Source organism: Heterocephalus glaber, unplaced genomic scaffold (genome assembly GCF_053883595.1).
Source record: "Heterocephalus glaber isolate CG9 unplaced genomic scaffold, H.glaber_assembly_v1.0 deba00001504, whole genome shotgun sequence".
Lineage (NCBI taxonomy): Eukaryota > Metazoa > Chordata > Mammalia > Rodentia > Bathyergidae > Heterocephalus > Heterocephalus glaber.
The window spans coordinates 205744-220306 of NW_028258324.1; the positions used below are offsets into that span (position 1 = coordinate 205744).

Sequence of the window (14563 nt, forward strand, 5' to 3'; positions counted from 1 at the left end):
TTGCTGTAGGATTAAAATAATTCATGTTAACCAACATTCAACTCATTCATATTTTAATGGAATAAAAAATGATTTTAGAATACAAAAAAGGACCCGAACTCTATGAACTTTATTAAAAAAGCAAAAAAAAAATCAATCTTATCTTCAGATTATCTAAAGTATTATAATAAAAAAAAGACATGAGAACAGTACAAAGTCAAACACAAGTACATTCATAGACTGAGACAATGAATTCAACACAATCTACTTCCACTACAATCGCCTATAAGTTGGCTGAGATAACACACTGCTTCATTTGTTCTCTGTGCTTTCTTCTAGAAATGAACTAGGCTTTCCACAAGAATATCCTCTGGAGCACCGAACCATAATGAACAGCAAATCCCAGGGCTGTGCAGAGGGCTGTCAACATGCGCAGGACCCTGGGCTCCAGCCCACATACTGCCAGAAAAAGAAAAAAAGTACAAATAGCCTATCACAAATGTTAGCATCTCAAAACATAACACTACAAAAGTTTTCAAATTAATGCTGAATTAACTTTCTTATACAAAGAATGTTCACAGCATCTCTGCCTGAGATATAAATATAATAGGTCCACAACAGACAAAAAGCAGAGTACAAAGGATTATAAAAGAAAAAGTAAAGGCCAAAGATTTAGCCCGGGGAATTAGCTCAGTGGCACCACACCTGCCATGCAAGCAAAAGGTTCTGAGTTCAATACCCGGTACCAGAGGAAAAAAAAAAGAAAAAGGAAGTACATACAAATGTACTTACCATCAATAAATGTACGTATGTAAAGAATTTGAATATTCTTCACTAAAAGATAACTCAGGTCAAGAAGGATTATAATTACTTCTCAAATCCAAAGACATCAGGACTTTATCTTTTAGGTATTCAAATGGTTAACACTTTGACCTCTTAAAATTGTAGCATTCCTGGGCTGGGACTTGGCTTAGTGGTCGAAGTTGCCTAGCCTGCACAAGGCCCTTGTTTGATCCTGAGGAGAGCAGGGAGAGGGGCGGGGAGGGGGCGGAGCAGTTCTGAAAAGACATTGATGAATTTGAAAAACAAGTAGAATTCAGACAAAGAGGTTTCCATTGGAAAAGATAAGAAAAGCAAGAAATATGTAAAACCACAATAAAAAAAAATCATTTTACTTTACAGAAAAGGGAGGAAGCCACATAATATTAAATAACCATATAGAAGACAGAGGTTCCAAGCTCTGGTAGGTCAAGTGTCTTGGGTAGATCAAGTCATCAATTAAAACATTTAATCTAATATTATATACTCCACTGATGCACTGTAAATACTTCTAAATTAGTAACCTAGGACTCCTAATTGTACTTCCTAATAAATTGAGACAGCAAAACAAGTTTTCTTCACACTGTGGCTCAGAGCCTTCAGTAGATAAAATTACCTTTCAAGTTTGAGTATACACACTCAAAGGCAGATTAAGCACACAGATCATCACTTTCCTTTCAATTAATATATACACAACTTACACAAGTAATACTCAGGCACCATTCTGAAATCATGATGTAAACATTTTTGTTCCATTCACAGTCAAATGAACAAAGTGTTCTGGTGCCAACTCAGCAATACTATACAAGCTGCTTTACTGATCTGTTCCTATAAAATAAGGAGGCTCAACTTGAGTGACAGCACAGGAGTCTTCCAGCTTCAAAAACCCTATCTATGAATTAATCCTATCTATGAATTGTTTTGTTTTGGAACAAGGTCTTGCTATGTAACCCAGGCTGGCCTGGAACTCACCATCCTCCTGCCTCTGTCTCCAGTGTTGGGATTACAGGCTTGCACCACCACACCCAGCTATACTCTACAAAAGTCTCTTCAACAAAGCCAACTATAAAAAGAGTATTTCTCCTAACCTACCTGTAAAAACTATCCCGTATGAACATTTACCAAGTGACAGGTTCTATTTCTCATTTCTCTTAGTCCTTATTGCACTCTCAAAAGCAAGTGCTTTCTTCATTCTAAGCAGGGTATTATCCATCTCTTACCTGTCCCATTCAAAGTGAAAGGCTGGGATTCAAATCAGAGTCTAACTCCAAAGCAAGCTCTACTAAGGTACACTTCAAAACTTGGTGTCTTGAACCAGGAACACACAAAAGAAACACGATTCTAAACTTGTCTCAAACAAATACTAGAGAAAACAGAAATGGAGGGCCGGGGATTTAGCTAAGTGGCGCTGCGCCTGCCTCACAAGTGCAAGGTCCTGAGTTCAGTCCCCAGTACCAGAAAAAAAAAAAAACCCACACAAACAATAGAAAATAGAGAAAATTGAGAACAAGAGCTGAAGAGGTGAGCTGTGGAGTAGCTTTAGTAGTTTCCTAAGGGAGTAGCTGGCTGTCTTACTGCCACGGCGGAATGAAGAAATGCAGTCACATACCTTGTACCTATATGCCTTTATGTGTGTAGGTGCCTTTGCGCGCGCGTGTGTGTGTGTGTGTGTGTGTGTCTGGGGAGGGGATATCTCCCAGCTGTCAAAGGAAGGACAGAGTCACCAGCTTTCAACTTCTGCTGTAAACAGTTTTAACTTGAGGCTGGAAGTCTAGCTCAATGCCATAGGCCTTTCCTGGTATAAGTTTTAACCCAGACTTGTGCAGTTAATTTTAGTATTATTACATAGATTCCCAGATAAGAACCAAAATATGAGCATCAGCAATTTTTTTTGGCCTTTAAGTCTCCACCTCAGTGGAAAACCAGCTCTAAGACCTTGATCTCACATGGTAGTCACCTCTACACGCCTCATTTCATCTGTCAATATAGGGGATAAACAGATCAGCACAAACTCTTAACAAGAGGTAAGGGCCTGACAAAAGCTCCTACTACTATCCTTCAGGATCTCAGGAACAAAACTATGACCACTATCTAGAGTTTATCTTTTAAATGTCAGTCACTGTTCAGCAGATCTTAAATTATTCTCAACAGAAAGTTTCCTTTAAAAAAATAGTCATACACACTCAGTTCCAACATACACTAACCAAACTTCAAAATAAGTTTGTCTTCAGCTTAAAACCTAAGCAACCGTCAGATACTGTTTTTGTGGCTAACATTTTTTTTAATGACATGTCGTCCCCCCATCCCGTGTAGAGCGTCCGCGCGGGCGGGGGTGACACGGATCGGGGGCACCCGACTGCGGAGTTTGCACTAACAGCACCGGGCGGGGCGACAGTCCCTGCGGTGACGGGACGAGAGCAGGTGGCTCCGGGCCCCACGAAGATGGTTTTATTCTTGGCCACACGCTGTCGCCAACAGCTGGGCTTTAAACCTCCTACACTCTCTCCACGCCCCTACTCCAACCGAGAGGGGGGCGCGGGCCGCAGGCTGTGAGACGCGCGCAGAGAACACGGGCGGCCACGGGCGGTGAGTCGTGTGCTGCCCTCCCGACCCTCCCCATGCCGGGCCGACACTGCCAGCGCCCGCCACTCCCCTCACCGTCTCGGCTTCTGTGTGCTGGGGTCCGGCGTTCTGACCGCCCATGACTCCGCGGAGGAAGTTCATCTTGGTCGTTCAGCTCCCGGCTTCACCGGCCCCTCCGAAAAAGAAAAGACTACGCCCCCCACCGCCCCCCGCCCCCCGCCGTCCGCAGGGCCTGCTCCCCACGCTCGCGCGCAGCGCTCGGCGGCCGCAAGCCCAACCAGCGGCCCCGCTCTCCCCGGAAATAGCCGCTGCCGCTGGCCGCGCTACGCATGCGCGGGGACGTGGCGTTACGTGGCGGCTCGAAAGGGCGAAGGCGAAAGGGGAGTGTCGGGCCCCGCCCCCAGCTCAGGTCCCGCCTCGGATCCGCCCCGCCTCGACCCACCCCTCGCGCGTAACTCCCGCGGGACGCCTGCCGCCCACGTGGTCGAATCCCAGCCCCGAGGGCCGAGCGGATCCTTTCAGACGACACGCTGTGGTTCTCGCGGAGTGTGACTGCCGCCGAGCGGGACCTGCTGCTGGCTGTCGAGTCTGGAGTCTTGAGTGGAGACGGAAGTGACATTCCCTTCGGCCAGCGTGACAGGTAAAGGGCTCTGGCCCTCAGAGGCTCGCGAGCCTTTCCCGGGTTGCAGTTAGAGTGCGGTGGTGTTCGGGTCCGGCGAACCGCTTTCCTTTGCGGGGCTTTGTTCGGTCGCCAGGAGGGCTGGAGACCTTCGCCCCACTACCGCGGGGCGGCGCCAGCCCAGCTCTTCTGTCCACCCGCCAAGAGATCCTTAGACGCCAGCCCCAGTGCGCCCTGCCTTCCCACGGGCTAGCAGGAGCCCGCGAGGTCTGCTTCGGCCAGCTCTGTGAGGCTGGGAGGCCACTTGTTCCGAAGTGTCCGTCAGGCAGCCGGTAGCATCATGTTTTGCTATTAACTCCCAATTCTGTTTTCCAGATTCTCTTTTATGAACGTACAAAATGACATTTTTCCAGATCGGTGCCCCTGTCCGTTTTGCAGTGAGGTTGCCAGGCACACGCTTCTGGAATAGTCCCGAGAATTTCCTAGACTCCACCGTGCAGTCTAGTTAGCCGCCTGACGCCTGCACCTCACCACTCAGATTTCCTGGAGCTCTCAAATGCAGCATTTCAAATTGAACCCATCAACCTTCCTGGCCTCCCTTAAAGACAAATCAGTCAGTACACTTACCGCGTGCCCTGCTGTGCTCGGTAGAGCCCTGTCCAATGACTAGAGCAAATACAGGAAGCCGGGAAGAAAGACTGACTTTCCACTTCCATACGCTAATCAATCAACAGTCCAGTGTATATTTCTATTTATAGAATAATTCTCAAATAAGTCCTCTGTTCTTTCTCCTTTCTCCTGCTGTGGTTTAGATTCTTCTCATCATTTCTCCCTGAGATTAGGGCAGTAGTCTCCAACTAGTTTGTCTGCATTCAGCCCTGGCTTCTCTCCCAGTGCAGTCCCCGGTGCACCCATGGGTGAGCATGCCTCTGTGTCTTTCCTTAAATTCTTCCGGTGGGCCCCTTCTCCACAATAAAACGCAAACTCCTTTGTGGCCTGCAGGTGTGTTGTGTGTTTCCAGCTCCTGCCTCCTCTTCATCTGCAAGCTGGGCCATGCTGTCCTAAAAGCTTACCTTGACCTCCGATGCACAGCTCCATGCTGGCGCTGGCAGCTGCTGACATACAGCACACACTCACTAAAAGCTTCTGATCTGCGCTGTTAATGGTAGGACCGTGCTGCCCACTTTTGTATCTCTTGCTTACCAGTCTCATAAAAGGAGAGACTGATGAATAAATGAATAAATCATTGAAAGAGCAGATGAATCCTATGCTGGGGAGGAAAAGAGCCCTTTTTTCACTCTGGAGGGGAATTATAGAAAACACCTATCATAAGAGCTATTGTGAAAGTTCGATTTTTCAGTGCTGAGGTCTTAAGCCTGGGACACTTGGGGAATGCACAGCCAAAAATACTGTACACTAAGCATTGTGCTCTGCTTTAAAACTAGACACTTGACATTTTCCCTCAGACGCTCTCCATGGGGGTATTTGTGGCAGCCTAAAAAAAGAAACCAATAAGTGCTTAGCATTTTTAATACCAAGTAATGTGTGTGGATAACCTCACTCCACCCTGGAGCCTCACCACTCCCAGAGTTTCACCTCACCTCATGTCACCTCGCCCTATTATCAGGGATGGTGCTCCAAGATGGAAGGGGCACAGGGATGTCAGCTCCTCCCAGTCTTTGGTAGCAAAGCGTAGCACCTTGACATTTTAGCAGAGATGCCCTAAGGCACCAGCCTTGTGAAATATCCTGTTTTGGTTTAAACTTTGGTGAGCAGGTAAGTTGCTATACTTTGGTGACTAGTAACTGCATGTTCTGAATTTCCCTTCATCTGGCCCATTTCTTTGGTAAAAGCATCCAGGCAAGCAGGACTGTGGGTACAGAAGGGGTGCCTCCTGAGCTCCCTCCCTGGTCTCACAGTCTGGCCTCTGTCTTCAAGGCTAGCCTGAGCAACTTAGCAAGACTGTTGCAAATAAAAAGGTCTGGGAATGTAGCTTAGTGCTAGAATACCCCTGGGTTCAGTCTCCAGTACCACAGAAAAAAAATTTTTTTTGGAGACAGGGTCTTACTAAAGTTGCCCAGGCTGACCTCAAACTGTAGATCCTTCTGCCTCATCCTCCCAAGTGGCTGGGATTACAGATACTTGACACTATGCCTGGCTTACATTATTATACTTCTGACTTTCACAAGTCTGAGCATTCAGGATAAAGATACTGTGTGTGATTCATTAAAATACTGTAATTCAAAGTTTTGAGTTTTCCCAAACAAAACCCAACAATGGAGCACCTAAGACAATTCATTGGTTTAAAATCCATTTTTAAATTGCTTCTCGGCCTTTTGGCTAAGATCAGGTATAGTAAAATCCATTTTTTAAAATTGCTTCCTTTAGTGGCTCACTTTCCTCATCATTTTTACTTTCCAGTGGAAACCTTGGCAAAAGCAATGAACTATCACTGCACAAGATTGTTTCTCAGTTCGGAGACGTGGGGTAGAGCATTGTATATCCTTATACTTGCTTAAGAGGATGGGTAGAAAAGACAATTTGTATTTGAAACACATCACACACAGGTTAAGGACTAGTTACACCAGGTGTAATCCCAGCACTGAGGGAAGCTGAGGCAGGAGGGTCTTGCAAGTTCGCACCCAGCCTAGACAACTTCAAGAGATCCTGTCTCAAAATTAAAAATAAAAAAGAGCTGGGCTGTTATCTCAGTGGTAAAGTACCCATGATAAAGACTGGTTACTGGAAAATCAGTGTCTGAAACCAGTGTTGGTGCGAGCATGCATTATTGTCCACCAGTCCAACAGCATCCAACAACATGGTAATAGTGAAGCAGCAGTAGGACTTGATGGGGAATCAGTAACAGCAGTGTCAGCCACACAGGGCTCTTCCTTGGCAGGCTGTTCAAACCACTTTCCATTTAACATTTTCCTTAATCTTCTCAGCCACCCTATGAGATGGGTCATGTCAGGAGCCCCATCTTATAGGTAGGAAACAGGTCAGGAGTCTAATTCAACCCACTCCGTGCCCTGGGGCTGGCAGAATGGGGTGTGGATTGCAGTTGGTCTCCAAGCCTGTGCACCATGAACCATGTCATCCCATTTTTTCCAACTCCAGACGGGCCAGACACTAAGTGAAAAGGTGGCCTGCTGTCCCTATGTGACCTCAGATCCCTCTGCCCTTGAGTGCTTGTTTTTCCTGTGTTTAGGTGCTTGCTGCTCCCCACATTGACACACATAGTGTACTTCTGTGCCTTCTGAAGTCTGCCCCGCAAGTGTATAAGATTGTCCTGACTCTACTCAGTGGTAGCCTTCTGCTGCTGCCTCCACTGTAGCGCTGACTGCCCTGATCCATCTGTCTACACTACTCCTTGTTCCATCAGATCTATGATACCAGCAAGTGTCCCTTAGAGAAAGAAGGGGGGGAAGCCCTGCCCATTCAAAGGTGCAATCTTCCAAAAAATACATTCCAGTTTTGTGTTTTATAAAATGGGGTAAAGGTGCAGTGTAGTATATTTTACATATGTATCATGTTCATTGTCTCTTGCTTTCTACCAGGATTCTGAACCCATTGGAGCAAAGATTTGAGGCATTTTGTAAACACTTTGTCTCCAGTGGTTAGCACAGGGCCTGACACAGGGTTTCATTTGGTCTCTGTGATGGGTGGTGGTGTCCCTGAGGAGGAAATTCCTGATGTGGACTTGTGTGCTGCAGAGCAGACCTCCTCTGTGGAGTCCCAGATGGATAATGGTGTTAACATGCTTATCTTGATTGATGGATATTTTGATGGCCTTTAATGACTGACAACTTTTATCAAATGTGAAGATGAATGTCTGTGGGCTAAAGGACTTTACGCATTTAGGATTAGATCTCAGCCCATTGAAAAAAAATCAAATTCTCCCTGTGGACATAGTCTTGCTTTGAGGTGCACTCCAACAATGCAATGGTTTCCTTCTTATTTTGATAATAAATACATTCATGTAGCTAAACTAAAAAGCGCAAAAAGGTACGTATTCAAACCTCTTTGTATCACTTCTTGGCTAGCAGTGCAACTCATGTAAATTTTGTATATCCTTCCAGATACACAAATATGTATATATAACCCCTCTCTCTTTTTTTAAAATAAGACCAATAAATGTAGCACATTGTATGCAGTGTTCTATACTTGCTTTTTTTTTTTTTGGTACCAGGGCTCGAACTCGGGACCTTGCACTTGTGAGGCAGGTGGCAGAACCACTGAGCCACTGAGCTAAATCCCCGGCCCTGCTTTTTTTTTTTTTCTGGTGCTAGGGATTAAACCCAGGGTCTGGCTGCTTATGGCCCTGTGCTCTATAACCAAGCTGTGCCAAAAAGTGGGCTGTTTTTCTATCTAATGTTTTTGGAGATTGTTCCATATCAACAAATAGAAAGGCCGGGTGTAGTGGTAGATTCCTATAATCCCAGCACTTAGATGGCTGAGGCAGGATGATCTCCACAAGTTTAAGGCCAGCTTGAACTACATAGTGAGACCTTGTCTAAAAAAAACAAACAAAAAGAGCCAGGGATTTAGCTCAGTGGCACCGCACCTGCCTGCCTCCTAAAGCGCAAGGTCCAGAATTCAATCCCTGGGACCAAAACAACAACAACAACAAAATAGAAGGCTTTCTTACCCTTCCTTAATGTGCTCTGTGATGAAGCACTTTGGAAAATATTTTTAAAGCCCCAGGGCAGTGGTGGCAAACCTAGGGCACATGTGCCCCAGTGGGCTGTATCATTGAAAGCTCACTGCCCTAGGGATTTCTTAGGGTTACAGGATATAGTAAAGGAGGTTCTGGGCCCCCATGCTACTACACAGGTCAGGAATCTAACCCGACTTGATCAGTTTCATTTGAACAAAAAGATTCAGAGGGGAAAATGTTGAAAGAGCTGCCCCCTCAGGAGACCTGGAATATGACCATGGCAAGAGCACTGGCTACTTGCTGTACCTGTTCCAAAGGAACAGTAATCATTACTGCTTCATGTAGTTGTTCTTAGACTTTTATTAGGTAATATTGGTACTTGGAACATAGTACTCAGTCAAGACCAGAGTGAAGACTTAGATTGTCTTATGTATGCATTAACTTAACAACTGAGCATTTACAGATACTGTCCTGATAGTACTCAACTGTATTGGAGATGTTACTGAAAAGTCTGCTTCAGCTATGCTCTACTCTGGAATGTCAACATGTGCCTTTCACTCTTTCTGGATTGTCCTCTCCTTGTTGGTTCCCTTCTCTGATTTCACAGTAGGTCATAGTCCTGTCAGGACTGCAGTCTTGCCATCTCCCAGGTCCAGGTTTATCAAGGAAGACTCCAGCTCTTCTCCCAGTCATCACAGTGAAAATCTCCCTGGGTCATGGAGTCTGTAGAGTAGCATGCCCACGTGTTGAGCCAGCTTCTGAAGTCCAGAGTTGGAGGTGTTCTTAGTGGCACTGAGTCAGATGTTTACCACTAAAGCAAGGAGTGGGAACCCTTAGCTTATCGCACAGAATCCAGAAAAAGAACTGGGGAGCAGGGTTGTTCCTCAAAAGAAAGCTGCAGTACTGTGCCAGGATATAGTTTATCAAGATAGGAAAAATCGTAGATATTCACTGTATCCCTAAAAGCTTCCAGCAGTGCCACTAGCATATTGTTAGTGATAATTCTCTTGTTCTGTAAAAGGTTCAAAAAGTCATGTTATATTATTTAATCAAAGTGACATATTGAATTGAATTTATATTTGCAAGCAAATCTATATATTTTTTTTAAAGTATGTGGGGTGGGGATTAAGCTCAGTGGTTCTGCTGCCTGCTTCGAAAGCACAAGGTCCTGAGTTTGATCCCCGGTACCAAAAAAGTATAGTCCAGCTATGGGTAGAGTCTAGTTAATATAATCCAGTTAGGGTGGAGGGTCAGCTTAGTTGGCTTTGAGATCCTCACAGGGGATTGGTGAGCACATTTCTGGGTGTGTCAGTGGGTCATGGAGGTGTGGTCTTGGGTCTGTATCTGGTCCCTGACCCCTTCCTCTCTGGCCCTGGTCCCCTGCCCTGCTTCCTGGCTACCATGAGCTGAGCACCCTTCCTCCCCCATACCCTTCTGCCATGATATTTTGTGTTGGAGCCAGCCAAACATGGACTGAATCCCCTCAAAACATAAGCCACATTACATCTCACCTTTAAGTTGTGGATGTCCAGGACTGGCCTAACAACAGGAAGGTGGACTAATAGAAGGTGTGTTTCCACTTTTATGAAAATATAGCAAATGTATAGCCTTGCCTGTGAAACTCCTAAATCAGAAAGTTTCATTTGCAGTTCCAAAAGACTTATGAAACTGTAGAGGGATGAATTTTATCAGATGTAGGCTGTGACAGTCTTGCTTCCTTCAAAGAACTTGATTGTCATCGCCACCACTGCACCCCCTCCAACTCAACACACACACACACACACACACACAGACTTCTCACATCCTCTCCAGCTCACTGAACAGGCAGGTCCTGAATAGTGGAGACAGGATTGGCATTTTACTGTCCCAGGCCACAGCTAGACCAAGGCTTTAAAGTTCGTGTTACTGGCCGATGCCAGGATTCCACACAGTTTAGGATGATTTATTATGGACTTGTTTGCCTGAGTCTGTGGCCTGAGTGAAGATATGGGGCAGGGACAACCTAGCAGGAGTGTCTGTCTCTTAAAATCAGAAAAGTGTCTGTCGAGGTAGACTGGGACTCTGGGCCCACAGATGGTAGCTGACCCAGACCACAGTCCAGAGCCTTTCAAAGCTCTGTTCCCCTCTCCCCAGTTCGTTTGTTTTGTTTTGGTGGCACTAGGCTAAGCATGTGCTCTCCTGCTGAGCTGAGCTCCCAGCCCCCAACTCCAGCTATTTCTTGGGATGGATTACAAGGTACAAACAGCCTGGGATCAGCATATATGTACAGTACCACAAGGCTGGAGGCAGAGGGTCTAGGCCAGGTGTGGGGAGGTGGCTTAGGAAAGAAGAAGGAATTGGCTGTGGACATTGTTCTCTTCCAGGCACTTAGGAATCCGTGGGCAGTTGGATGGAAGATCATTGGCATAGGCAAAGGAAAGGTCCCATCTTACCTTGGATCTCACAAGTGCTACACTAGCTGTGGTACATAGCTTCCTCCCACACACCTGTGTCCACCCTCAGGGCCTTTCCAGGGCAAGGCCACAAAGCCTGGGAGACCCCAGGCCGGCCGGCCCCGAGTGCTAGAGGTGCTCTCTCTCCCAAGTTTGTGACACCACGGCCTAACTGATGCAGCATCCACAATTTCTCTAGTTTCTGGGTCAGAGCAAAATGATTGTACTGGTGTCACAGTATTTATTTGATGGCCTGATAAATATCAGGACCTTGTTTTTAAGAAGTTCAGAATTCAACTGGGTATGGTGGTGCGAATCTATAATCCCAGCCTGAAGCAGGAGGATCACAAATTCAAGGCCAGCCTAGGCAACTTAATGAGACCCTGTCCCCCACACCACCACCACCCCCAAAAAGAAGAAAAGAAAATCATACTACTTAAAATGAATCTGTGCAATGACTTATTTAATGCACTTTCTTTGAGTGTATATTAGCCATTCCTGTGAACTTCAGAACCACCATAGGCGTGTCTGTTGGGTTGATCTGGCCTGGATTCAGGGCCCTTCTGCAGTCTTAGCTCTTCTGCCCCTGGTGGCTGACCCTGGCCCAGGCTCCTTGCTGCAGTGATTTGGGGTTTTTTCTGCCAGTCTGGAAAGGCTGGTCCTGGTCTCAGCAGGAGCTACTCTACTCTGAGAGTTTCCCAGGGTTCTTCCTCAGTCCCTTCCTCTTTGGGGCACATGGAGCTGTAGGAGCTGATGGATGAAGAGAGGGCAGAGGGCTTCGAAGAAGGAGAGAAGAAGGAGGGACGAAGCGGTAGAGTGACGAGAGCAAGCCAGGAAACTGAATGAAACTGCTGGCTAATATCTACAGCCACAGTGTTACACCCACGAAAATACAGTGAGTTTTTTTTTCAGCTCTGAAAATAGCTCCGGATACCAGAATCCTGAGAGAAGACAGACTTGGTTTCTTCCGTTACTGATTCAGCAAGCATTCAAGGTGCCGTCTCTATGCCAGTCTCTGCCACAGTCCTCTCCCTTGGGTGTACCTCATTCTGGACTCTAGATATTCTCATTCCTATTTTAGGAAGAGAAGGAGGGAGAGAGAGAAAGAGAAATGGTGAGAGAGACAGATTTCCCTTGCAAACCTAGACAGGTGTAGGTTTTAGTTCTATTACTGCCACTTTTGGACATGTGGTCTTGAGCAAATTCCTTTATTTCTGTCTCAGGTGGGACCACTGTGCACTGCCACAGAAGACAGAACTCAGGTTTCTTCCATCAGTTAGGAGGTGGACATGCAGGACCACAGAGGCTCCAGGTCACCATCCAGGCCCAAGTTGGCTCCCTTCTTCCCTGTCAGACTTGGCCTGAGGCTTTCTTTGTGGTCGCAAGCTGGCTGCCCTGTCTCCAGCATTGCATCCTGATTCTGAGCAGGAAGAAGGATTAAGGCGAAGGTCAAAAAGTCTCCACCAACTAAAGGGGTCCTCTCCATTCTTTCATCCTTTTAAACTTTTCTTGTGAACTAATTTCAAGCTATAATACTTGGAATTAAACAAATTATAAATATCAGTACTGTGTTATATCGGGACCGTATTATATGCAGAGAGTTATAAGAATTGGAATTGAACTAATTTCAGGGTTGCAGAGGTTGTAGAAAGTGTGTAAAGCTTCCATGTACCCTTCATCCAGATTGTGAAGGGTTAACAATTTATCAATTACTTTATCATTTCTTTCTCTGTAAACATATTCATTACTCCCTAAATCTAGGAGGAATTTATAGACAGGACCCTCCTCTGTACTTCTTTTCTTAAGCAAGACAGCAAATTGATCAATGTGAGAAAATTAACACTGATACATTATCTAATCTACAGACTTTTAAAAAATTTTGCCAAGAGTCCCCACTATTTTTTTTTTTTTTTTAGGGAAAAATTGTTTTTTATTTTAGTCCATTTTGGGGGGAATTTTTTTTTTTTTTTTTTTGTCCAGGATCTAATTCTGATATCATGTGCATTTAGTCACCCTGTCTCTTTGGTTACCATTTTTTTGTTTTTGTTTTTGTTTTCAGAATAGAGGATTGACCCTGGACCTTCACCCTGAGCCACATCTCCACCCCTTTTTATTTTCTAATTTAATTTTATCTTTTTATTCTTACATGTTTGCAGTACATAATAATTACATTCCTCATTAGAAGTTGGTCAGTGTACATTCACATTTCCATTCTTTTTGCACACACCCGCCCCATTTCTTGGCCCCTTTGCCTTTTGCAGAAGACCAGTCTCCCTAATTCCTGTCTTTTATTTTGCTCTTTATTTATAGTTTAGGTTTCTCACATTTAAGCTTGTGTATCTGACATTTCAATTAATGTTACAGTCTCAAGATATAGCCATTGCCTACAAATGATTCAAGCTTATCTTTTTTATGGCAGAATAGTACTCTATTGTATATAAATGCCATATTTTCTTTTTCCATTCATCTGTTGATGGACATATAGGCTGCTTCCAAGATTTAGTTATGAATTATGCTGCTATAAACATGGGTATGCATGTATCACTGTAAAGATGTCTTTAACTCTTTCAGGAAGATACCTAGAAGGGGAAGAGCTGGGTCAAATGGAATTTCTAGTTTTAGTTTTTTGAGAAATCTCCATACTGATTTCCATAGTGGCTGTACTAATTTACATTCCCACCAATAATGTAGATGGGTTCCTTCCCACCCCCACCCCACCCCAACCTCTCTAGGATTTCTTTTTGATTTGGTTTGGTTTTGGTTTTGGTTTTATGAGACAGGGTCTCGCTTTCAGTGCAGGCTGCTCTTGGACTCACTGTGTAGCCCAGGATGGCCTCAAACTCCAGCGATCCTCCTGCCTCAGCCTGTCAAGTGCTAAGATTACTGGCATGCATCACCACATCTGGCTTCTGTAGCATTTGTTATCTGATGTCTTGATGATGATAGCCATTCTTTCTGGGGTAAGATGGAATCTCAGTGTAGTTTTAATTTGCATTTCTCTAATGGCCAGAGATATTGAAATTTTTTTCATGTATTTATTGGCCATCTGTACTTCTTCTGAGAAGTGTCTATTCATTTTGGTTCCCCATTTTTTATTGAATCTTCTATTTGATGAGAATCTAATTTTTTTTGAGTTCTTTATATATTCTAGATGTTAGTCCTCTGTCTGAAGAGTATCTGGCAAAATATTTTTCCCATTCCATAGATGTCTCTTTACTCTGTGGTTGGTTTCCTTTGCTGTGTAGAAGCTTTTCAGTTTGTTGTAATCCCATTTGTTGATTCTTGCTGTTATTTCTTGTATGATTGGGGTTCTATTCAATGGCTTCAAGAGTTGTACCTATTTTATCTTCCAGTAGATTGTTTCTGTTTTAACATTTGAATCTTTGATCTGTTTTGATTGATTTTAGTTCATTGCACGGTGAGACTATGGATCTAGACTTGGTCTTCTGCATGTTCCCAGCATCTTTTGTTAAA

At 44.7% G+C, this 14563-nt stretch overlaps 2 protein-coding genes and 1 long non-coding RNA gene across 11 annotated transcripts in view; 1 reads left to right on the plus strand and 2 right to left on the minus strand.

The window, feature by feature from the left end:
- The window catches only part of Uso1 (USO1 vesicle transport factor), a 93848-nt gene extending 90121 nt beyond the window's left edge, over positions 1–3727 (minus strand). For 5 of the 7 annotated variants that reach the window (XM_087185996.1, XM_087185995.1, XM_087185994.1 and 2 more), the window contains exon 1: positions 3457–3678. Coding sequence is in view for 5 of the 7 variants with exons in the window: in XM_087185995.1 (XP_087042121.1) it covers positions 3457–3522 (66 nt within the window). In the remaining 2 variants the exon portion in view is untranslated. Of the gene's footprint in view, positions 1–3456 lie in introns of all 7 variants that reach the window. The other 2 variants (XM_013069670.3, XM_021253936.2) reach the window with 2 other exon arrangements.
- A 7-nt stretch (positions 3728–3734) lies between these two features.
- G3bp2 (G3BP stress granule assembly factor 2) overlaps positions 3735–14563 on the plus strand; it is a 71719-nt gene continuing 60890 nt past the window's right edge. Inside the window, exon 1 of one of the 2 annotated variants that reach the window (XM_004833894.4) lies at positions 3735–4021. The gene's annotated coding sequence lies outside the window, so the exon portion shown is untranslated. The remainder of the gene's footprint in view (positions 4022–14563) is intronic. The other variant, XM_087186001.1, reaches the window with a different exon arrangement.
- Positions 9502–14563, minus strand: part of LOC106008819 (uncharacterized) — a 38947-nt gene continuing 33885 nt past the window's right edge. Inside the window, exons 5-6 of one of the 2 annotated variants that reach the window (XR_015440771.1) lie at positions 12024–12161; positions 9502–9669 (exon numbers count right to left, since the gene is read on the minus strand). This is a non-coding gene — a long non-coding RNA (uncharacterized LOC106008819). Of the gene's footprint in view, positions 9670–11997; positions 12162–14563 lie in introns of those variants that run through there. The other variant, XR_002393128.2, reaches the window with a different exon arrangement.